This window comes from Pseudonaja textilis, chromosome 11 (genome assembly GCF_049901715.1).
Source record: "Pseudonaja textilis isolate UNSWEBS1 chromosome 11, rPseTex1.2, whole genome shotgun sequence".
In the NCBI taxonomy this organism is placed as follows: Eukaryota; Metazoa; Chordata; class Lepidosauria; order Squamata; family Elapidae; genus Pseudonaja; species Pseudonaja textilis.
This window is the reverse complement of record NC_142000.1, coordinates 22,019,717-22,041,972: the sequence shown is the minus strand read 5'-3', so window position 1 is coordinate 22,041,972 and position 22,256 is coordinate 22,019,717. Positions and strand designations below refer to the sequence as shown.

Here is a 22,256-nt window from a genome sequence, read left to right as displayed (position 1 = left end):
ACCACTTGCGAAGGACAGCTCTTTGACTAATTTTTCAGGGGATCCCCCCCCCCCAAAAGCAAAAAACCCAACAACCCCAGAGGAAGAAAAAATGTTGCGGGTGGTAATGAGGAGAGCGCTCAAAACGCCGGTTCTCTCCCTTCCCTCCATTTAGAGGAGGGGCCCTTTTCCGTCCCCTCCCCGCCCCACTCCTAACTCAGAAGTGAAAGCGAAAGGGTTAAGTTTAATTTATGCTGATTTCCATTTAATATCCTTCTCTCCCTTAGGAGCCAGCAGCTGTGAGCTGATTGTAGTTTCTCATTATGCAGCCTGTATCACTAATGGTCTGTGACAAAGGCATGCCATCTTCCAGGCCTCACCCCCGAGAGCCAATTAAACACACATACTCCTTTCCTGTTGGTGCCACGTTACAATGAAATTAAACGGAATTTCAAAATCATTCTCTCCTAAAGACATCTCTTTATAATAATTAATGCATGCTATTCCTTTGCATCTGAAATATTTATCAGGAGGATCAACGCTGAAAAAAATACATTAAAAAAACAACAACCCAGCTGTAAATCGGAGTCGCCGGCCACCCTCACTTGCACTTCAGCAAAACCTGCTCAGCTGCAGCTATTTTGAAGTTATTAGTACCACTAACGATAAGATCAAAATGAGTAAATACAAGTGAAAAGTCGCCAGAGAGACCAACTGCAGGCCAGCTTAAGTGGGGCGGAGGCGAAACAGCAGGTGGCCATTGAGGATTTCGGCGCATTCCCGCACACCCTCTGATCAGAGTCCTGATCCCCTGGGGCGGATGGATGGGAAGACCCATCGGGCGGTTATCTATCGCGGAGGCCAATCCGAACCGGGAACGTTAAGCGCTGCTGCGTGAGCGCCTTGGGCCAGCTGGGGCCGTTCCGGCAGAGGCCGCACCGAGAGGAATTCCCTCTCCACCCAGGCCGGCTGACGGGCAGGAACAGAATCCATCAGGCACCCAAGCGCCGCCGCCACTCGCACGATTAATGACGCCCGGCCCGAACAAAGGGAGGACACTGCGACCCTCCCCGTTAATTCCAGCAGCCCCTCCGTGGTTGGGAGGAAGGCAAAGAGGAAGTCGGGGTCAACGGCTGGAGGCCAGCAGGTCGTGTGCCATCCCAGGGGCCCTGGACTCTTTTCCCACGTGGGGCTGAAGGCACAAAAGCAGTTGGGGGGGGGTGGGGGGGGGGATGATTCATCTGTGGAATGACTTTCCCCCGGAAGCTGTGGCTGGAGAGGCAGAGGGTCTCCTGCTTGAGCAAGGGGGTTGGTCTAGAAGACCTCCGAGGTCCCTTCCAACCCGGTTATTCTGAAGCAAGGCCTGCTCTGCTTTCCCACTGTGGCCCTTCAGAAGCCCCGGAGGAGCAGAGCCGGCCCTCCAAGCCCAGCAGCAGGTGCCAAGAGACCCATTCTCACGGTCGTAACTTGAAGCACTGGGAGCCCCCACCCCCCCTTTCACAACTGGGCTTCCTGTTTCGTAAAGCCAGGCAGCTGAAGTCAGCCGTCCCCAACCTTTCTAGCTTGGCAGCCCAGCGCCGGGGGGTGGGGGGCGGGGGGGGGCAGCTGTGAGTGGCGTGCGCATGCACCCCTCCATCTGTTTACGCAAGTGGCGCTTAGCCCCTGCGCTCTCGCCTGTCACTCGCGCAGCCCCATTTCAAACAGGGCCACAGCCCGGTGGTTAGGGGCCCCTGAGCTAAGTCCCCGTTGCTGAAGTACGGCAGCAGCTTTCACGCTTGGCCAAGGTGGTGCAAAGCACCTCCTCTTTCTCTGCCCCGAAATGCGCTGGATCCAGGCTCCTTGGGCGACCCCGGAGTCTTCCGTGCGGTGAGAAGGACACCGGGGCATAAATGGCTGCACCCCAGAGGCCTCCTTCTAGGGACTCAACCTTCTGAGCGCATTACCGCCTGGTGGCCGGAACTGGAGCAAACGAGGCACTCGGTGGGGCTCCTGCCTTAAGTGAACAATGAGTAGGAATCAGGCTGTTGTGACAGAATCACTGAAACACTCCGCTGGTTAAAAGGGGTCAAGTGTTATTTGCATACTACCAGCCACACAACCATTTATCAGAACTGCAAGCAGCAGCTCCGCGCTGTTCCTGAGTTGCGGCCAACTGCAAATCCAGCCTACTTCCGCCACCTTGAGCCACAAACCGACATGTGGGGCTGCTGCTTCTTTGGCCCTCAGCAGCCCTATAAATACCTGGGTCAGTCCAATTGAGTAATGCCTCAGGTGGGGGATCAGACAGACAGAGAGGGGGGCTTCCATACCCTTTGAACTCAGCGCATCTCAACCGTGGCCCCTTGAAGATGTGTGGGCTTCACCTCCCAGAAGCTGCCTGGGGAATTCTGGGAGAGGAAGTCCACACACCTTCAACCTGGCGAGGTTCACAAACGCTTTGTGTTTAACTAGACCCGGAACCTGAGATCCTTCTCCCCAGCAAAGTTACCTGTCTTGAACCAGCCATCGGAAGTAAAGGCGTCCTGGGTCTCCACAGGTCTGTTCCAATATTCCCGGAACACCGTGGGTCCTTTCACAAAGAGCTCCCCTTCTTTGGCATCGAAGCCCGGAGTCACCTGTGGAAACAGAACAGTCACCTGCCCAGTCAGCCCCAGGGGTCCTGGAATCCCACACCCCAGTAATGGTCCTGGACGCATAGCAACCCTGGAGACGCCTCTGGCCTGCCAAGATAGGCAGCTTTCCAGATATCTGCCTTCGGTGATGGGGCCTGGAAGAACCAAGGGGAAAGGGGCACCTGTTTGGCCAGAGAGAGAGAGAGAGAGAGAGAGAGAGACTCTGGGCAGATCTGGACTTCTCGGGCCCGGTTCTCAGCATGACAGCGAGGGTCAGGCTCCGGTTTTGCCCCTCAGAGCTTAATTCCAACTGCTTTCCACCAAGGAAGAGGCTGAGCCAGGTAACCGGGCTCTTCCCCACCTCCTGCTGAAAATCCGGGCCAAGGGCCCCAGCAGGCCTGAAAAGGTGCAGCCAGGTAGGTGGGAAGAGCGCTTCTGCTCCATCCTGCATCCATGAAGAAGCCGGATGACCTCGGTGCCTCTGCTGGAGTGCTGGCACAAGCTCGGTGCTTCCCCAGCCTATCTGGAGAACAGCCCCCCCGACAGCAGCCACCGCCACCCCCTTCTAAGGGTTCAAGGCCACATTGCTGCCTTGCAATCAGTAAAACACACAGGCAGGGAGAGAAGAGATAACCGGGATGTTATTGTAAGAGGCTTTCGTCCCCTTGTAGCTGCGCTCCCTTGGATACTTTGCACGCACAGGGACGGGGTGGGAGAGCTGATATTTGGGGGCAACGGCAAACCGGCACCCGGGGCTGTTCCCTAAGTCTGAAGCCTGCACCCTTTTTTTCCAGCCAGGGCTGGCTCTGCAGCCGTCTTGCCTGCTCTCCTTCTTCCAAATCTCCAAGGTGCCCTTTCGTTGATGCACCGGATCTAACTTACAAGCAGCTGCTGAAAGCATCAGATGGCTAATTGCATAGATATCCCATTCTCCAAATGCCATATTTTAATGCACATTTTAGCTGCTTTAATGCGTTTGAGCAACTTTAACACCAAGGCACGGCTCGTGCCCTGGAAGGCTGCCCTTTGATAGCTTTCTGGTGCAAAACAGATCCGGCAAGTTGAGCTAGCTAGGCCAGCCGGTGCACTAGATAAGATTACACTTGCCGTGCGTGGAAATAAAAAAAGGTTATAATGAATTCTCCGAAGGGAGAAATCCAGCTGATTATAAAATGGGCATTTTCAATGCTTCCATTATTTTTACCTCTCTATTAGCAGGCAGTCTTGGGGGGCTACAGAGGGAGGGGAGAGCCAGCCCCTCCTGACACAACCTCCCCCCCCAAGGCCCGGTGGCTCAAGCGTTCTTTTACGGGTAATTTCTCATCATTCCCAAGAATCACGGAGGGCTAAAATTCAGCCCCCACCCTGCCCCCTGTGTAAGGGCTACGTCCTCAGCCAAGACCCACGACCCCGTTCCCCAACCCAGCAATCAATCGTTGATTTAATAAATGCACACGGCCACCCATCCCATAAACAGGCCTCCGGGTGTTTTAACCATTAGAACCAGAACTGAAACAGCATAAAACCGCCCCAATTTTTCTTTAAAAAAACCAACGACGCTTAGAATGGCTGTTAGAAAAGCTCCTCCCAGATGAAACTGAGGGATGAACCAGAGCAGGGGTCCCCAAACTTGGCACCTTTAAGACTGGTGGACTTCAACTCCCAGAATTCTCCAGCCAGCATAACTGGGAGTTGAAGTCCACCAGTCTTAAAGGTGCCAAGTTTGGAGGCCTCTGAGCTGGAGGCTTCCTCCTCCCAGTTTAAGGGGGTGTTTATCAAGGGCAGCAGCCTGACCCTGATGTGGGGGGCGGGGGAGCAAGCGAAGGGCTCCCCCTAAGATCCACGGGGCTACGTGAGGGGCTGTGTCCCCCCCCCGTTCAGGTGGCCCTGTGCTTCAGGGAAGCCTGGACGGTTTTGGGGGCCGTCCACATGCTCCGCCTAAAGGAAGCCCCGCGTAGGAAGGTTAATCTGGCCGGAGGGAGCTCGTTGTAAACACCGCAGCTGTTCCCTCCACCATCACCAGCACAAAGGAAGAGCCATAAAATTTAATTTTTCAAGACGCGCTTCCACAGAGGCGTTTCCCCCCCACGACCACCATCCCTGCCGCCTGGCCCTGGTTAAAAATGCAAAGGGTTTGCGCTGCTGGTTTATATTTGCAATTCAATAATTACCTGAATCAAGATACTTAAGGAATACTAGGAAGTTTCCTCTTGGCAGAGAAGAGATTTGGGGGGGAATTTAAGCAGGGGGAAAAGCACCCCATCACTTCTGCTCTTTCTGTCTGCATAAATGGAGTTGTTTTATTAATCCATCTTCCGAACAAAAATCAGAAATCTGAATAGACAATTTTTAATCAGAGAGAGGCGGGAAAAACCACAGACAGTCGGGGGTTCTTAATTGGTGCCCCCCCCCCGGCTTACCCTGCCAGAGGACATTGGTCACACCCCATTCTCTGAGTTAGAGTCTATCCACACCCACCAGCAACCCCCCCGCCCCCTTTCATACTATCAGCTTACTATCAGTTTTAAGATTAAGCAGAGAGAGAGAGAGAGAGAGAGAGAGAGAGACTCAGCCCTGCTTGCGTACAGTTCATCCATAGCGAGACAAAGGATTTTATCTCCTGCCCCCCCAAAGTCCAAAGGCTGCTGAAATGCTCATCCGTGCAAAGATGGGGGGGTGTCAAGGTAAGGCATTCAGCACACAAGATGCAGCCATGGCCACTCACACCGGTGTGTGTGTGTGTGTGTGTGTATGAAAGGTCAGCCTCTTGGAGAAGGCAGGCGGTCAACGGTCAGGTGGAGAGGGGCCCTTCTGAGGAGAAGTCCCACCTGCCACAAAGAATTGGGGAGGATTCTGGGCGAGCTCTTGTGCAGGACGTCCTGTTTCTGTTCCTTCTACCTGCTTTCCTGTTTTGTTTTTTCATTATCCCTTTTCGCTCAGCCTACTGAGTTCCTTAAGCTGCTCCTCTGGGAGGGCTGACGCCTGCAAGATTCAGCTGTCTCTTAAGGGGGGGGGGGGCAGAAATGGGCTTTTGAGAAGGCGGTTTGTGGCTCTTCTTGGCCAGCTCTCCTGCCCGCCTCCTGCCCAGGCCAGGTGGCTTGGCCTGCCTTGACCACAGGAGACAATCAACCAGCTCTCCTTCAAGTCAGATTTTCACGGGCCAATCTAAGAAATCCAGAAAGCCTTTCCAGGAAGTCGTCCTTGTGTCCCCGCCCGTCCCCCTCCCCCAAACCCCAGATCCATTTTCTCCCCTTTCCTTTCCTCTCCCCAAACACGCCATCCTTTCTGTCCAGGTAATCGCCCGCTGCCTGTTGCAGCCGTTTTTCCGTGACAGCAAAGAGCCCCTCGTGCCGGCAAACATCAGCAACCAGGCATCAGGTAGCAATAAACTTTTTAATCGCTGTCTATTGCTGGGAGTGAAGTGCTCAGCAGCACACGGCCCATCTCCTAGGCAACCTGGTCCCACAGACCCTCTCGTAATTAAAAATTCCCCCCTCAGCTCCCTTTCCAAGCGAGCGGCATTATCTCTGCTCCAAGCTGTGTGTCCTGCAGCAGGACTGCAGAAGGCGACTGGGAAGCGGCATCTGCACCCCCTTCCTCCCCCCCACAACTCGAGAGGAGGCCAATTTGGGGCTCCTTGGGGAGACTACGAGGAGAAGGAGCAAGAGGAGGAGGAGGAGGAGGAGGAGGAGAAGGGCAAAAGTCACCCCCGCCCAGCCCAGGCTGTAATCTGCAAAAGCCACATTTCGCATCTGGCGTTGCAATGGCGACTTTTCATAAAGGAGGCTGGGAATAATACAATCAGCTCACTTTTCATTTTGGAAGGCTTCACATTTTGAAATGAAAGGAGAAGCGCACAAGGGAAGGACGGCAGGTTTCAAAAATGGGACTCAGATTGCAAATCTCTGCAAACCTACGTTGCCTGTTTACAGGGGGGATGCACGAGAAATCAGTTCTTACGACTAAACCATCTTTTCCCCAAAACACGGGAAGAATCCCCAAATAAATATTTCTCCTTGTTAGGGAAGATGACAAGTACGCAGTTTACAAAAAGAAACCACCTCAACATTCACCTGTGGCTGGAGGGATAGAAACCGTTCAGAAATTCTGGAGGTTACACTTGAACCACTATTCAGTTTGAAAGAGCCGATCGATTTTCCCAGGACTTTCTTGAAGCAGAGAGACCGGAACACTCATGTCCATTCAGCCAGCCTTCCTTCCTTCCTTCCTTCCTTCCTTCCTTCCTTCCTTCCTTCCTTCCTTCCTTCCTTCCTCCCTCCCTCCCTCCCCCTGTCTAATCAGGTCTGGGTCTCTTAGCATTTCCTTGACCAGGCCAAAGCAGCCAACGTTGCCACCTGCAGTGACATTCCACATTTTAAAATAGTTAAGCTGCTCACAACCTCCGACCAGGCCTTCTGGAGGCAGTAGGGTGGTACCAACAAAGCCTCAGAGGAGAACCTCAAAGAAAGCCAACATGATTTTGCTATACCTTCATGATTTCTGAAATGGCTGAATGGAAATTTATCTTAGGCCAGATCAATTCAATTCTGGTGTTGCTAGCTTAGGCTGGCAGTAGCAAGTTGTGTCTCAAAGAAAGGGGGGGGAGGAGGAGGAGGAGGAGGAGGAGGAGGAGGAGGAGGAGGAGATGATAATAATATATGCAACTCAAGACTGAACCGTGGAGTCCTTGATACTCTCTGAGCTGGTTGTTCGCTTGCAAACCTTTCATTACCTGACCAGGTAAACCCTTCGACAGCAGCACTGAGGATGCTGTCAGCCGCGTGACAAAATGCCCGCCAGCAAGCAACCAAGCTCAGAGAGCATCCGGGACTACCAGCTTTATCTATCGAGAGCGGCTGCCTGTCTGGCTGAGAGTTTCTCTCTGCAAACTTGGGGGCATTTTCACTTCCCCTTGAGGGGGGGGTGGGTTCAAAATGGGCAAACAAAATAGATGATAGTTGAGATGCTCCAGGAATGGCAGATCCTGCCAGCTGGGAAGCTGCAGCCTATGAAATGTGCGTCTCTGTGAGCGAAGCCAGAGGAGAGGGCCAGGGCTGGGCCCTCCTTTCACTAAGGCTTCCCAGCTGAGCGGGGAGGGGGGGGGAAGAGTTTTCCTCGGTCCCCCCCCCCCGGGACAGGCTGGAGGTCGGAAGGAAGCTGCAACCCTTGGGCGAGGGACAGGCGTCCATGGGAGGGGTGAGTCCAGGGTCTTCCCAGGAACTCCGCCCGGCTGTAGCCAGCAAGAGGGGCGCCTGCTGGGTGCCCTGCAAGTGAGCTCAGGATAAGGACCCCTGGAGAAGACCTGGAAGCCTTCTCGCTACCGCCGCCTTGACCTCACTTTTAGGGTGAGCCCTCCTGGCACAGACCATTTCTGGGAGCACCAGCCTAGGACACTGGGGAGGGGGTGCTAGACACAGGTGTTCCTTTGCTACCTGACCTCCCACCTTCCAGCTGCAGGTTGGATCTTGTAAATTGCACTGAGGAGCTTTGGAAACAAAGGCTAAATAGTTCAGAGCATAACCAATCATTACTTTTGGAGGCAGACTGTATTTTAACAGGGGTTGAGATAATATAAACTTTTTATTATGATTGTATATTTTGAAGAAATGTTATCCTTTAAATGAAACACACATCTAAAGTTAAGATGATCATCCAAAATCTTTTTTTCAGGTTCATTGAGCAACCGTGTAGTTTCTCTGTAGCAGCACCAAAGCTCAGAAGTGGCCGCTGAGGCTTCGCTTCCTTCCACATCAAAACTATTTTATTCTTTCACCCTGCCAGCTAGCAATAATACCGTAATCTCTATTGCTACTGTAATCTTCCCTTATTTCTGCTGGCTGAATAATGTTTGATTGTTTGCTTTCAGTCAAATGTGGACCTTATTATTATTATTATTATAAATAATTTTATTCCAGGATGTAAGCTGCCTTGAAGGCCTGCAAACTGAAAAGCTCCGTTTAAAGTGTTGATGATTTATGCAGGGAAGATTAAGACCGTTTTGCCCCCAGCCGGGTCAGTCTGGCAGAGAGCGAGGAGGTAGAAGCAAATGCTGCCTCTGAGGGGTGTGGGGGGAAGGGGGGGTCCAGGCCCTTCTTACAACTCAAATGACCCAGGAAAGCAGGGAGCGTCTTGCACGGAAAGGAAGGAACGAAAAGTGGATGATCCCCCTGCTCCATAAAAGGATTCCTGGGCCCTGTTCAGACATGCCTCCCTGGGCAGGAAGTGGGGAAGCCCCCTGGAAAGGGGCATCAGCTGGATCCCTGGATCAGCGCCTGGCCAGGCAGGAGAGGCAAAGTGGGGTCCGCTCTATCTTGGGGACCTGAACTGGACAGACTCAAAATGGAGCTGGGTGTGCGTGTGTGTGTGTGTATTGTGTCTTCCACACACAAAGCGTGTCTGGTTCAGCTCATTTCTTCCCCCGCTCAGTTGCAAGATGGGGGCAACATGCCAAAGAGCAGGGAAGCCCCCACTGGCCCTCCAGGCCTCCTCTTCTCCACCCGTCCATCCCCCAGGCCCGCTGAATTACCATTGTGCCCATCTCGTCCCCTTCAGCGTGGATGCAGAACGCGGAATCATCCTTGGTCCAGCTTCCAGTGGCCACGCGCACCTTAACCCCGGGCAGCGGAGTCCCGACCGATCCTGGAGAAGGGAAAAGGGGGAGGAAGGGAAAGCTGATGGAAAGAGCCGCACGCGACGGGACATGTTGCAATATCATGACCCGCAACGCATCAGAGACATGTCCCTGGGGAGGCCCAGCAGGAAACCAGCCCTGGGCGTCGCCCAGCAGGTGAGAGGGACTGAGTCCCAGGTCGTTTGCTCAAACACACCTGGAGGAAAGGTTCCACCCTTGCCCCCTGGACTGCGCTGTGCCAATTAGCAACCGACTAGATGCCCTCCCCAGCCCCCAGCACCTGAGGACCCGGCTGGGCTTCGACCCTGATTCCTCCAACCGCCAATTACAAAGGGGGAACAAGAGGCGAGGCTTCTTGCAGAACACTTGTGGCCGGGTTGCAATGGTGGTTGGTGCTCCAGGGGCAGCTCAGCCACTTAACTTTGCTCCCCTTATGGCCAAGGGGGGAGAACCCTGTCCCCTTGAGGCTGCCCTTCCCTCCCCGCCCCAGGGAGGAAACAGCCGGTCTTGGAGTTGTCTCCTTCCCTTTCTGGGTTACCAAGAGAGACACCTACATAAAGGAAGCTTCACAGCGACCTGCCTTATGGCTCCCTCCTGCCCACCCACCCCCCAAATGACAAGCCTTTGTAAGCGCAGGTCCCTGGAAAGCTGGGAAATGCAGACAATGTTAATTATAGTGATACCAGGATGGCAGGGCAATTAAAAGTCTTTGTGCGAAGACAATACCTCTCGCTTTGGGGGCCCAAGTGACATTTAGAAATTAAGTCTGCCTGGGTAACGGAGGGTCCAATCTGGCTCCTGGGTGATGCAGGCGGAGATAGCGGAGGGCAGCCAAGAGGAGTCAAAAGCACATCCCCCCCCAGAGTTAAAGAAATCACGGGAAGCAGCCTTCGGTTTCTTCCTTACTTCTGGCATTTAACCACGGAACCAGGCAGAAACGGCTGCCCCTGCGAGGGAAGGGCTCTTGGCCATTTGTCGAGCCGGCTCTCCACCACCATCCCGAGACAGGCAGCTGTCAGCGCCAGGAGTGACCCTATTAGCCGCCCGGCTCCTCCTCTGTTTAAGTTAGTTGTCAGCCTTTCCCTGATACCTTTAATTGGCCCTGGGCTGCGTGTCCTCTGGTGTCGGGGGACCGGGAGGCTGCTAGGCATGGCGATGTCCTGGGAGACTTGAAACAGGCCAACAACCCAGCGCCTGACACGCTGGCTGTCAACAACCAAGGAAGGAGTCTCCTCTGCAGGAGCTATTAGCCACCTCTGATCTAAACCTCCAATTAAAGTGGTGATTAGGCCCAGCGAGGCATTCAGTGCCCATGAATTATTCATCTCCCTTCATGGTAACAACACCAAGGGGGATTGGGGGGAGGGGGGAGGAAAGGGCTGCAGAAAACAGAAGCATTTTAAGCAGAGGTTTAACCATCTACAATCAAAACGTTTCTCTCTCAAGCTCTTGCATCCTCGCCTCTTAAGCAAGAGGTTCCCTGCACCCTCAGATCTCAGCACCTGGACAGAAGAAGCACTGGGGTCGGGGGGGGGGGGTCTTGCTGAGGACCAGAGATTACCCCGGGGGTGGGGGCAGGGGAAAGCTGGAAAAAGGGAGATGCCTCCGCAAGGGCAACAAGGGGACATAAGACGACCATGCCCAAGCACATCTGGGGAGGACAAGTAGAGGAAGCGGTGATTCGGGAGGCCGAAACACCCAGGCGAGGGACACAGGGCGCTGTGTCCCTCAAAGGACGAAGGCCGCACCTCCTGGGGTGAGAAAGAGCCAAGATGGCAGCGGCAATGGTGCCATCAAAGCTCACGCTGAAAACTGCACTGTGATGGCCACCGCATTCGCTTTTCTACCCATGGATGGCTCTGCGTCTGCCCCAGAGAGAGACGCCCACGAAAGCGGGAGCGTTGCCCCTCGGCCCAGTCCCACGGACATGGCAGGGCCTGCTCGCTCAACCGCCTGCAGAAGGAGCTGTCCAGTGCTGAAGCGCCTGCCTCTCCCCATGTCCCCAACCTCCTCCTCCTCCTCCTCCTCCTCCTCCTGCTGAGCGGAAGGGGGTGAGGCAGGACCGTCGCTCCCTACCCCGAACTCCTCAAGAGTGCGAATTGTTTGCAGCGGCAAGGCACTGAATCTCCGAGATTCGGTTTATCGCCAAACTCCATTTGGGGTTTGCCCTTCATCAAACATACCTCAAGGCAGAGCAGCGGAGATAATTATCTGCCTCGGGGGATTTTCTTTTTTTTTTTTGAAGGGCGAAACACAAGCCGAGTTCAGTGATGAATTGAATGTTGGGGGGGCGGATTCAGGTAATGCAGCTCGGGCGAGTCTGGCTCACCTGAAAAAGATCCCCTGCCTGAGAGATCTTCCTTGTACCGGGGCCCCTCCGAAAGCTTCGTAACACATGGAAGCTTTCGGAGGGGCCGCACTACAAGGAAGGTAAGCATCTGCTCTGCATAGAAAAATTCCACGGCTTCGGTCCACGCAACCCTCAAAGCTGCTGAACTGGACCTCAGGGAAGTGAAAAGGCCAGTCTGTCCAGCCCTCCCCCCAAATGTCTCTGGGAAACCCACAGAGGGGATGTGAGGCTCCTTACTAGTGTGGACTTTTCTCACAGAAAGGGTCTTGCAGCAGAAAATGGGACTACACAGCCGGCTTAAGGTATATTTTTGTACGCCTTGCAAAGATTGTATGTCCTTAATTTGGGGGGGTGGGATGGTGACTTTACTCTTCCAGTCCTCCACGTCCACTGCTTTGCCCTCGGGAGAAAGGAGCGAAAGGTCAGCCTGTAGGCCAGGATCTCCAAGAAGACAGCATTAAGGACCCTCCCGATGACCAAGAAGCCGTCCCTGGGCCTTGGGGGGATTCCAGGGGTTGGTTGGGACACGTGCCAATTAAAAGCAGGGGCTGTCGGTGGTCTCCTGGGGGTGGGGGGGGGAAGAAGCCTTGCTTTGCCTCATGGTGCTCCACCCGGGTTCTGCTACTGCAGCCATCTTCTTTTCATGCCTACAACGTGCAGGATCAAACGTGATGCCAGACCAGCTTCCAAGCAGTTTGCAAACTCTCCCCAGAGCCTCACCTGGAACGCGAGGCCCGTGCAGTGGGTTGGAAAGGGCCATCCCAATCTCCGTCATCCCGTATCTCTCCAGGAGAACGTGCCCCGTGAGGCTCTTCCATTTTTCCAGGATGGGCACCGGGAGGGCCGAGGACCCCGAGACCATCAACCTGAAAGCAGAAGGGCCAGGGGCCATCAGGCACCTTGCAAGCAGGCGGGCAGAGGGCCTGCTGCCACTTCAAGCCAAGGAGCGACAGAGAGGTCAGCCTCTCGGGAGGGACTCCCGCAGTCAGGGCAAAGCAGGAAGCCCCCTTCACACCTGGCTGTGGGAATCGCCTCTGGACCGGGCCCAGGCCAGGAAGCCGTGCGCCACTTCCTCAGGCCAGCCTGCCCTGAAGCCAGATGCCCCACAGCCATTGCCGTGTACCGCCAGGAGATCTTACAAGGTGGGAACTTCAGCGCGAGGCCTGGACCGCTGCCAGAAGAGGGAACAGGCTCAGCGTTTCCACCCTGGAATCCAGAGTGGCAGCCGTGGTGAGGCTGGACAAGTCCTGCTCCTGCTCTCGCAGGGAAAGCTGCGCTCAGAGGGTCCGCAGGGGGAGGACCAGCTCCGGCCTTCCAGGGAAATCCCCTCTCGCTGCCTGGCTGGGCCCCGCAGGGAGTGCAACGCTGCTGGGCCTCCAACGGCCTTGGAAAGGCAGGTAGCATCACTCACTGAGCCCCAGGGCTCCCTCCGTGGCCCGTCCCTCCAGCCCGAGACCTTTTTCCATTCATCCCCACAGCTCCAAAATGGACCATAAAAAAGCAACGGCTCTTGGTTAGAAATATCCACGTTAACCGTATTGGCTCTGGCCTTGCCCTGCAAGGCAGCCATAATGACACCAGGCGGGTGGCTCAGGGCGCTTGCCAAGGAAAAGGCTCGGAAGAACAATCTCCAAGGGTGGGTCGATGAGTGGAGGAGGAGGAGGCGGCGGCAGCCCAACCCCACCCGGGTCCTAAGCCCTTTCGGTCGAAAGCTGGCGTTTTTTCTAGGCTGCCTTGGATTGAGCCCACTTCCCGGTGGGGACAGCCCAGCCTCCAGCTCGACCAGGAAGTTCTGGGCAAGAAAGTGTTTCGTTTCAGGCTCCCCGACAAGAGACGGTCCTCCGAAGGCTTGGAGAAGCTCCGACTGCCCCGAAGGGCAGGTGGGGAGGTGACCCCAGGCCTTTGGGCCGAAGAAAGGGCCGGGCTGCTCCGCTGGAATGAGGCAAAAAGGGCTCACCTACCGGATATGATCCTGGCACACGGCGCGGATGAAGTCCTGGACCCGTGGCTGAGAGAAATGCTCCACGTAATAGGCGATCAGTTTGCTGTAGATGGTTGGCACTGCCATGAAGACGTTGACCCGGGGGGGCTGGAGGCTCAGCAGGGCTTCCCAGACCTGGCAGGAAGAGAGGGGAAGCGGGAGCTTCACCACCTGCGCACAGGGGAGACCCCTCTGCCCAAAGGCCCCCAGGCGCTCGGGGCTCGGAGCTCGTGGCTCTGCCGCAGGCAGGACCCAGAGGAGGAAGAGTCCACAGAGGGAGCATCAGGTCATTGGGGAGCTAAACCACCAGCCGGCACTAAGCAGGGCGAATGCCGGTTCCCAGTGCCCTGTGACAGAGTCAAATCTTCCCATCCAGGCAGATCACTGGGGCCTCCCCAAGCTGTCAGCCAAGCCTCGTCATGAATATTTAAGCTTGGCTAATTTGCCCCCAACTCTGCCGCTGGCCTCCCCCAGCGAGCCAAGGAAGAACGAAAAACCTATGAATAAATAAAAGGGGGTCTCGGCTCTGTTATGGCAGCCTTTCCCATCCTGTTGCTGACAAATGTATTTCCTAACAACTCATGACACTTGGGCGCCTTCCAGCCTTCCTGGGCGCAAAGTCGCCCGCACGGGGGCAAGGCCGGCCCCAAGGCGAGCACTGCTGCTTCCTCCACTCCCACCGCCCTATCCCTGGTTCTTTGTTGAAGGTTAAGTGTGAACAAATTGGGACTCAACTCGTGATGGCGGGCATTGGCCGAAGCACAGGTGGGTAGGAAAAGGAGAGACAAAGGCGGCAGGTGTGCCAGTGACGAGCTGGGCTGCCTGAAAGAGGAGGAGGGAGGAGGAGGAAGCGGTGGGCATCTTCTAGTCCCCCGCAGAGGCAGGGCAGGCGTGGGTTTTAGTGGAGAGCGAAGGCTCCTCATCAGCTTCTGTGGGAGCCATCCCCGAAGGGGCCCTGGGCGGAGGGTTTCTTCTTCGGCAGCCGACGTTTATTCCCTGGGCATGGAGCGCTGGGACAGGATAAACGTCTTACCCAGAATACCCGGCTGCGGGGGGAGCCTCCACCTGACCTCTCCGGAAGCTGAGCAGGGTGTGGCCACCAAGGGGACAGAGCCGAGCTCTCCTTGGCCTGCCCAATCAGAGCCTCTCCTGCGGGAAGGCTGGGAGCTCCTGCCAGTCAGTGCTGGCATTACCAGGAAGGATGGGCTGATGCTCTGCTCTGGGAAAGCGGAAGCCCTCAAGGCTTTCCCGTTAATCCAGACAGCCCGGGATCCCCTTGACACAAGCGGCCCAGCTGAGCCCCCTCCGCTCCCAGCATGATCCCCTGGACCCTCCCGGCCTCAGAGCCCCGTCAGCACGCTGACTGCCGCCTTCTCTCCCTGGGGGCACCGTGACTCGACTGGGGAGAGCAGCCAACTCAAGCCAAATGCCAGAAGAGCAAACAAAACCACGGAGACCCACCTGGCAGCAGAGTCCAGGGGTCAGCACAGGGGCAGGGAGGGCCCGTGCCAGGTCAAGAAGCAGGCAGGGGCACAACCCCCCTTGACCTGTGTGGCTGCTCTCCAGGGAACCAGGCTGCCACGTTAGGCGGTGGGGGGGGGGATGCTTGGATGCACACAGCGGGTTGCCACTGAGGTCCCTCCAGCTGCCAGAGACCCAACTTCCTCCGGGGGCGGGGGGGGGGGGCTTCCTTGCTGTCTGCTACACCCTCCGACGGTTTCTGTGCTGAGCGGGGCTCGGTTTTAATCACGCCTCTGTCTCTCCGCTTAGTTATGTCTTCCGAGTTGCGGGCTACCTCCACTTTTAAACCGCGGCTCTGCTGATGGCACATTCAGAGGAGCAGCCTCAGGAATCTAACAAAATATGACAGGCTCCGGTTTCCTATTTTTCCCCTTAATAATCTCTCCCTCCCTTCTTCCCTTCTCCGCTTTCGACATCAAAAGGCATTACTCTGCAGCAGAGGCTGAGGACAAATGGCAGTTCTGGCAAGAAGGAAAGGAAAACAATAACTTTTTTTTTTTTTCCAAGTGGGGATTTCAGAAATAGAAATAGAAACCGACCACTGGTGGCTGCCCCTCAAATGCCAGCATCCCCCTCCGAGCAGGAAGCGGGAGAGAGAAACGAGAGTCCGTTTCATGGTGCTGGTGGGGGGTGGCGGGGGGGAGAAGGACAGGCAGAACTCCCCAAGAACAGTCGAATGTGGAGCGAGCTGGGCGTCATGTCAAGTTTCTGCTGACGGAAAATAAGATGAATATTTATGGGAAGAGGATGAGATGAGATGGCAGAAGTTCTTCTTCCTTTTTCGGAATCCAGTTCCTCTCCCCGATTCTGCAGGGAGATGCCTCCTCCTTGGTCTCTTTCTCCCGGCCTGGCCTCAAGCCAAGCAGCCGGTCAGAGGCTTAAGCCAGGGCAGGATAATGGCCTCGGCCTCCCTGCAAAATCCCTCTCTGCAAGCCATCTGTTTGGATCTCCCAGCCGGCTGACCCCGGGGGCGGGGGGGGGGGGGCAAGGGATCTGGGGAAGCAGCCTCAGAAAGACGGAAGAGCCTCCCTGTCCAGTGCCAGTCTCACCCCGAAGCAAACCTGCGCTCCACGCTCCTTTCCCCACTTCTGGGTTTAGTTAAAAGTGAAGACAGCAGAATGGGAGCCCGTCGGGACGTCCTCTGACGCAGAAAGGCCCGTCTCTCGGATGAACTCCCGAAAAGAGGCCCTGGCCTTTCCGCCTTGGCTGCTGCCCCCACTGAGCCTGCGCCGAGGCCCAACAGAAACTTTGGGTGCCGAGGGAAGGGGAGCTTCCATGGCCCTCATTCGGCCACTGCCCATCCTGTCAAGGGGAGCCGCCCCAGACAGCGTTCTGATAAACGCTCCAGCTGCTTCTGACAGATTCCCGGACAGATTGCAAAGGAAATCGAGGCCTGGCTGCATTGGGCCCTGCACCGGATGCACCGGATAGGGGAGGCAAATGACTCGACTCCCCCCAGACCTACAATCTACAACCAGAGGGCCATGCTGCGAATTAAGCAATCTAATGAACACTCTAATAATAAAGTATTTATTGCACATAATGAAGTGTTAGTGATTAGGAAGGTTGGGTGTACCGCTGCGGTTTCTCCTGAACCCGTGCCAGTATCACTCAAGGCAGATTCGGTGGCGGCAGCCGCTGCTTTAGAGGCTAGTCCTGACTTTGCTTTGATTGACACGTCGGCCATCAAAGCTGCTGCGGCTCCTTTATATCACTCCGTAATTGACTGCTCTTTCGAGGTGCAGAGAAACAGCAACACAAAAGGCTGAAGGAAAACCCAGAGCTCCTTCTGAGAAATCCTCCAGTGAAACACGCCGCAGCTTTGCTGAGAGCCAATTCTGGAAGCAAAGGGCACTTTGTAAAGAGGCAGGAATCTAAAGACAACTTGTGTTAAACGCAACAAGAAGGCACCGTTTGCCCTCCTGCACTTCCTTTGTCACCTCAATGAAAACACTTCCCTGCTCCCCCGGGAGCCTCTTGCACAAATAAGGACAGGGGAAAGAGTAAACAACGGCAAAGCAACACAAAGACTCGCTGGACAACTCCTCCTTCTTCTTCTTCTTCTTCTTCTTCTTCTTCTTCTTCTTCTTCTTCTTCTTCTTCTTCTTCTTCTTCTCCTTCTCCTTCTCCTTCTCCTTCTCCTTCCTTCTTCTTCCTCTTCTTCTTTTCTTCTTCTTCTTCTTTGCACGTAGGACAACAGGCAGGCGGCTGGTCTCTGGCCCGTCCTTCTCACACCCAGACCATGATGCTGGCCCAGCAAAGGACCTTCTGGAGAGCTGCCGGCGCTTGCCCTCGACTGGCACAGCCCAAGGGGGGCCTCAGCCCAGCCTGCCTCCCACAACTCGCAGAATCTCAGGGCTGGAGGGGTCCTCCGGTGGTGGAGCACCCAGGACTCCAGCTCTTCCGTTGATGCAATGCTTGCAGAAACAGCCCCGGTTGGAGAAGGAAGGCTAGTTTTGAACCCTTTCAGAGGGTCCCAGCCCTCAGCAGGGGGCCGCAAGTGGAGGGGGCCGGCAGAGGAGCAGAGTAAGCCAGAGCGGGGTTGGCTGCCTTCCCTTGGCCATGCAGCCCTCTTGGCAGGCACCTATCCTAGGCTGAAACCCCGCAGGGGATGCAAAGCGGCAGCCGCTGTGGAGACAGATTTGCACATGTGCCACTTTTACTTCAGTGAAGTAGAACGGGAGTGCCAGCGCTGGAGAGCGGCAGCCGGGCCTGCCTCCTTCAGTGAGCCACCAAGGCTCCCACAGAAGGAACCGCTAGGAAAGCTCCCTGTTCAAGAGGCCAGCCGGGAGGGCATTTCCTGGCCACACAAGCATTTTAACCAGCGCGGCGTCACACGTCGACAGTAACCCTGGCTGGGAGGGGATGAACGAGAGGAGAGCGGTTCTGGGTACCCCTACGGCTGCTGCGGTTGCCCTGGTGTTCCTCTCTGCAGGTGAAGCACGGCCCCTCCCTTCTTCATCACCCCGTCAAGGTCGAGAGAGGCTTCCGGGCATAAGTGTCCCGGTCAAATCCTTGGCTCTCGGCATCCTCCCCGCAAGCAGTTCACCACAACGGAACTGCTGCGCTGGGCCTTTCATCTGCTTTCCTGGGGCTCCCTCGGCGATAAAGTGGAGGCATCAAAGCTCCAGCCAGTCCTGGAGCCACAATCTCAGCATCTGTCACAAGGTTTGTGTTGCTGCCACAGCGGGAGACCCACCAACCCGAGGGAGATGCGGGGGAGGCCCACCAGCCAACACTTCAAAGGGCCCCTTGACTGCAAGAGGCGAATCACCCCCTCCCCAGAAAATCTGGTAAGAACTAAAACCCACTTAGAGGGTCTCGTGCCTTTTCCTATTGTTTTTTTTTAAATCACACACCATCAAAGGCAAACAAAAATATACAAATCTCTAACCCTGACCAAGTGCTACAGAACCGTCCAATTGGGGGAGAGGGGGGGGAGACCAAACTTCCGGTCTTTGCTATTTGAAGGGGAGGAAGCGGCCCCTCCCATTCCAGCCCACTTACCCTTTCTGCACTGAACTCGGGCAGCATGATGCAGGTGGCCCCCACCCAGAGGGGGCACAGCAGTTTGTTGACCACCCCGTGGACGTGATGCAAGGGCAGGACGTGGAGAATGACATCGTCGCTTGTCCAGGCCCATTTCTCGACCAGCCCGGTTATCTGCAAGGACAATTGAACCACGTTCAGTATTAGGAGGAAAAGCAGAATCCGAGAGACCGCAGATTCCTTGGAACCAACTGTTCCATTCTCGCAATTCTCAAGTGAGCCGCAGTGCAGAAGACCAGCGACCGACTCACCATAGCGTGGACATTCTGGTGGCTGCTTAGGACCCCCTTGGGCCTTCCCGTGGTCCCACTGGTGTAGATGATCATGGCCCCTCTCTCCTCCCACTCCGAAATGGGGCAACCGGCATCTCCAGCAGATCCATCCGTTCTCCCTTCCCCCTTCCCAGACCGGGGAAGTGAGAGTAGAGGCACTCCCAGTTTCTCAGCTGTAGGGGTCATTTTCTCCTCCAACCCTTCCTCAGCGAGCAGAAGGGCACTCTGAGAGTCCTGGATGAAGTACTCCAGTTCTGACACAGGATGCTTCCTGTACAGAGGCACAGCAATACCTCCACTCATCCAGGTAGCCCACTGGGCCACGACATAGGAAGCATCGTTGGGGCATAAAAAGGAGATCCGTTTGCCCTTCAGGTCACCCTCTGAGTTTCCAAGGGCCTTGCAGATTTTCTGGGAGAGGCAAAGACTTCGAGCGTACAAATCTTTGTAGGTGTGTTCTCCTCTTTGGTCAATGATGGCTACCTTTTCTCCAAAGGCTAATGCTCTGGTGAAGACAGGGGCAACTTTTCTGTAAGCTGATATCCATCTGGCAGGCAGTTCTCTGAGAGCACAGAAATTAGTCCGGAGCCTGAAACAGTCACGTCCAAGAAAAGGCTGGCAACATGCAAACACACAGGTCAAATGCCTCCTGTTAAAAAGCAGACAGGAGCCTAACATTTTCTCTTATTCCGTGGATAAAAGTAGTGCTGAAAAAAAAAAGGCAAAAACTGAAATCAATCCAAACTAGAAAAGGGATATAACATATAGGGAATGGTTTTCTTCTATGATAAATATTGAGGAAGAATTGTAAAGAAATGGAGTAAATATTAAAATCTTCATGAATTTGCAAATGATAAAGTCACACATGTGACACAACTCCAGTTTAAGCCTACATTAAGTGGAGCAAAGATAATAGGCCTGTTTGCAGGGAGCTGATGAATACATGGCATTATTTCCAAACTGCTCAATATTACAATATACTTAATAAACTTCTGAATGCATTACAGAACAAAGTATAGCCTTGCTCCAAAAACATGACTTTGACCAGCTACGTACAACGCTCCCACCCAAACCTTTCTCTTTCTGTCTCTTCTAAGCTAGATGCATCAATCTTTCCCAGTTTTCAATACTCATTCTAAGAAGTTGTTTGTACTAAGGAAAAGCTTTTAACCAAACATACCCTTAAAAAACACTTCCAAGGTCAACAACTGCCTTTGTTTCATTTCACATATTCTTCCCTGGAAGCACAGTTTTTTTTTTAAATTAAAAAAAAAACCTACACGAGTATGAACCTGGCTGTGAGCAAAAGCTAAAATCTTCTTTAAATTTGAAGCCTCCCAAAACATTTTCTGGCTGATGGAGGCAGAGGGGGCAACCATCACAAGAGGTGCTAACAGTCACACATTCTCCTGTGAGACAAGTTGCAGCACTGGAGTGGTATCCTCAAAGGGTCTTCACCATGTCCTCTACTCAAATGTGTGTGTGTGTGTGTGTGTTTGTGTGAAGGTCACAATTTTGGATCACTTGGCACCAATCTATCACTCTTTCGCACAAATTCTCCTTTTGGCTGGCTGCTCCAGAAACTAATTCCATGGCCTCCAATACCTGCCTGGTACAGGATTCTAATTCATTGGCAGCCGCCGAGAGAGGTAGATATTGCTCAACATTTCTATAGTTTAATCACAGTCTCCCCCATTTATCAACCACCAAAATGCGCTCCGGATTTCAACAGCTACATCAGACTAGAAAAGTGCCACTACTTTGGGGCAAAAAGGCTGAACTGTCACTACACACATATAGATACATACGGACTTACAATATGGATCCTAGGGCTGAGGTCCCTTCCAGCCCTAGGATTTTGAGAAAGTGCAACCGGTCTCTGGTGTGGTTGTGGCAGAGTTCACACCTGATGCCCAAGGCTTGCTTTGGGATGCCTGTCTGCAAGGGGCCTGGGAGGCCTTGGGGGTTGAACTCCTAGAAGACCTCCAAAGTCCCTTCCAGTTCTATTCTGATGGATGGATGGATGGATGGGTGGATGTTTTTACCAGAAGACGGCCTCGTTGCACTCTTTTCTTTTTTTTTTTTTTTTGCTGCATTGTCTCAGGTCTTCTAGCCCAGGGGTCTCCCAACCTTGGCGCTTTAAGACTTGGGGCCTTCAACTCCCAGAACTCCCCAGCCAGTTTTGCTAGCTGGGGAATTCTGGGAGTTGAAGCCCCCAAGTCTTAAAGCGGCCAAAGTTGGGAGACCCCTGTGAATCTAGCCCAACCGCTGCTCAAGCAGGAGACCCTGTCCAGCCACTTCTTAGAACCGCTCCAGCGATGGGAGCAGCAGCCACGACCCCTGAAGGCAACTCCTGCTCCCCGGATTGCTCTCCGGCCGTGAAATCTCGCTTCCCCTCCGCCCTGTGTGACGAGGGCGGGTGAGGATGGAGACGCTCCCGCCAGGCAGGCAGCCCAGGGCAAGGACACACACGCCCCCCCCGGGCGTCCCGGGAGCTCCGCCACAACCTCCCCGGGGGCCCTTCGCACGTCCTCCGAGCCCGGGGCCGGAGAGGGACCCCCCCGTCTCGCCCGCCGCCCCGAATCCCAGGAGGATCCGCACCGGCGAAGAGCCCGAGAGGCGGCCGCGGCCCCGGACCCCTCTCTCTTCCCGCCTCCCCACCCACGCGCCGGACTACACGCTCCATCGCCCACGGCCGCGAGGAGGGCAAGCCCCCCACCCGCAGCGCCCCTCCGTCCGCCTCACCGCAGCGAAGGGCCGGCGCCGGGCAAGCGGCCTGCAGGGTCCGTCCGCGAATGGCGTCCCCCCGGGAACGAGAGCGCGCCGCACGAGTTCCGGAGGCGGCGTGAGGTCACCCGCCCCGCCCTCGGCCCGCTGACGTCAAAGGAGCCCCGTGTGACCTCTGCCCTCTTGCGTCATCCGTGCCAGGACTAGACAGCGGGCAGTGCTCGGTGCGGGCTGCTCTCCCTGGCCTGGCTTGACCCCTGGGCTTCCTGAGAGGTCCACTGCCAGGGGATCCCAGCACTGGAGATCCTTCGGGGAATGAGATTTCCCGAGTCCCGTTGTTGTTCTGCATTGGAGCTTTTAAATATTGCTCCAAGGAAACTAACCATTTATCCTCTGTTGCAACGTTTCTCCACCTTGGCCTCTTGAAGATGGGTGCGCTTCAACTCCCAAAATTCTGAGAGTTGAAATTCACACATTTTAAAGTCATCAAGCTTGAAAAACACTAATGTACAACAGTAAACAGGCTGTAAATATACATTTCTCTCTCCCTCTCTCTCTCTCTCTATATATGTATGTATGTATGTAATGTATATTGAAAAGATAGTTCTGGTCTCAAGCACAGTTGGAAGCCTAC

The 22,256-nt window shown here is 54.9% G+C and overlaps 1 protein-coding gene across 2 annotated transcripts in view; it reads right to left on the bottom strand.

Annotated features, from left to right (window-relative positions):
- The window catches only part of ACSF3 (acyl-CoA synthetase family member 3), a 31,367-nt gene extending 9,633 nt beyond the window's left edge, over window positions 1-21,734 (bottom strand). For both annotated transcript variants that reach the window (XM_026719755.2, XM_087940306.1), the window contains exons 1-7: window positions 21,641-21,734; window positions 18,875-19,602; window positions 18,582-18,737; window positions 13,534-13,688; window positions 12,293-12,438; window positions 9,118-9,230; window positions 2,468-2,594 (exon numbers count right to left, since the gene is read on the bottom strand). In XM_026719755.2, the coding sequence (XP_026575540.1) occupies window positions 2,468-2,594; window positions 9,118-9,230; window positions 12,293-12,438; window positions 13,534-13,688; window positions 18,582-18,737; window positions 18,875-19,573 (1,396 nt within the window). In that variant the 5' untranslated portion in view covers window positions 19,574-19,602; window positions 21,641-21,734. The remainder of the gene's footprint in view (window positions 1-2,467; window positions 2,595-9,117; window positions 9,231-12,292; window positions 12,439-13,533; window positions 13,689-18,581; window positions 18,738-18,874; window positions 19,603-21,640) is intronic.
- Window positions 21,735-22,256: the final 522 nt, after the last annotated feature.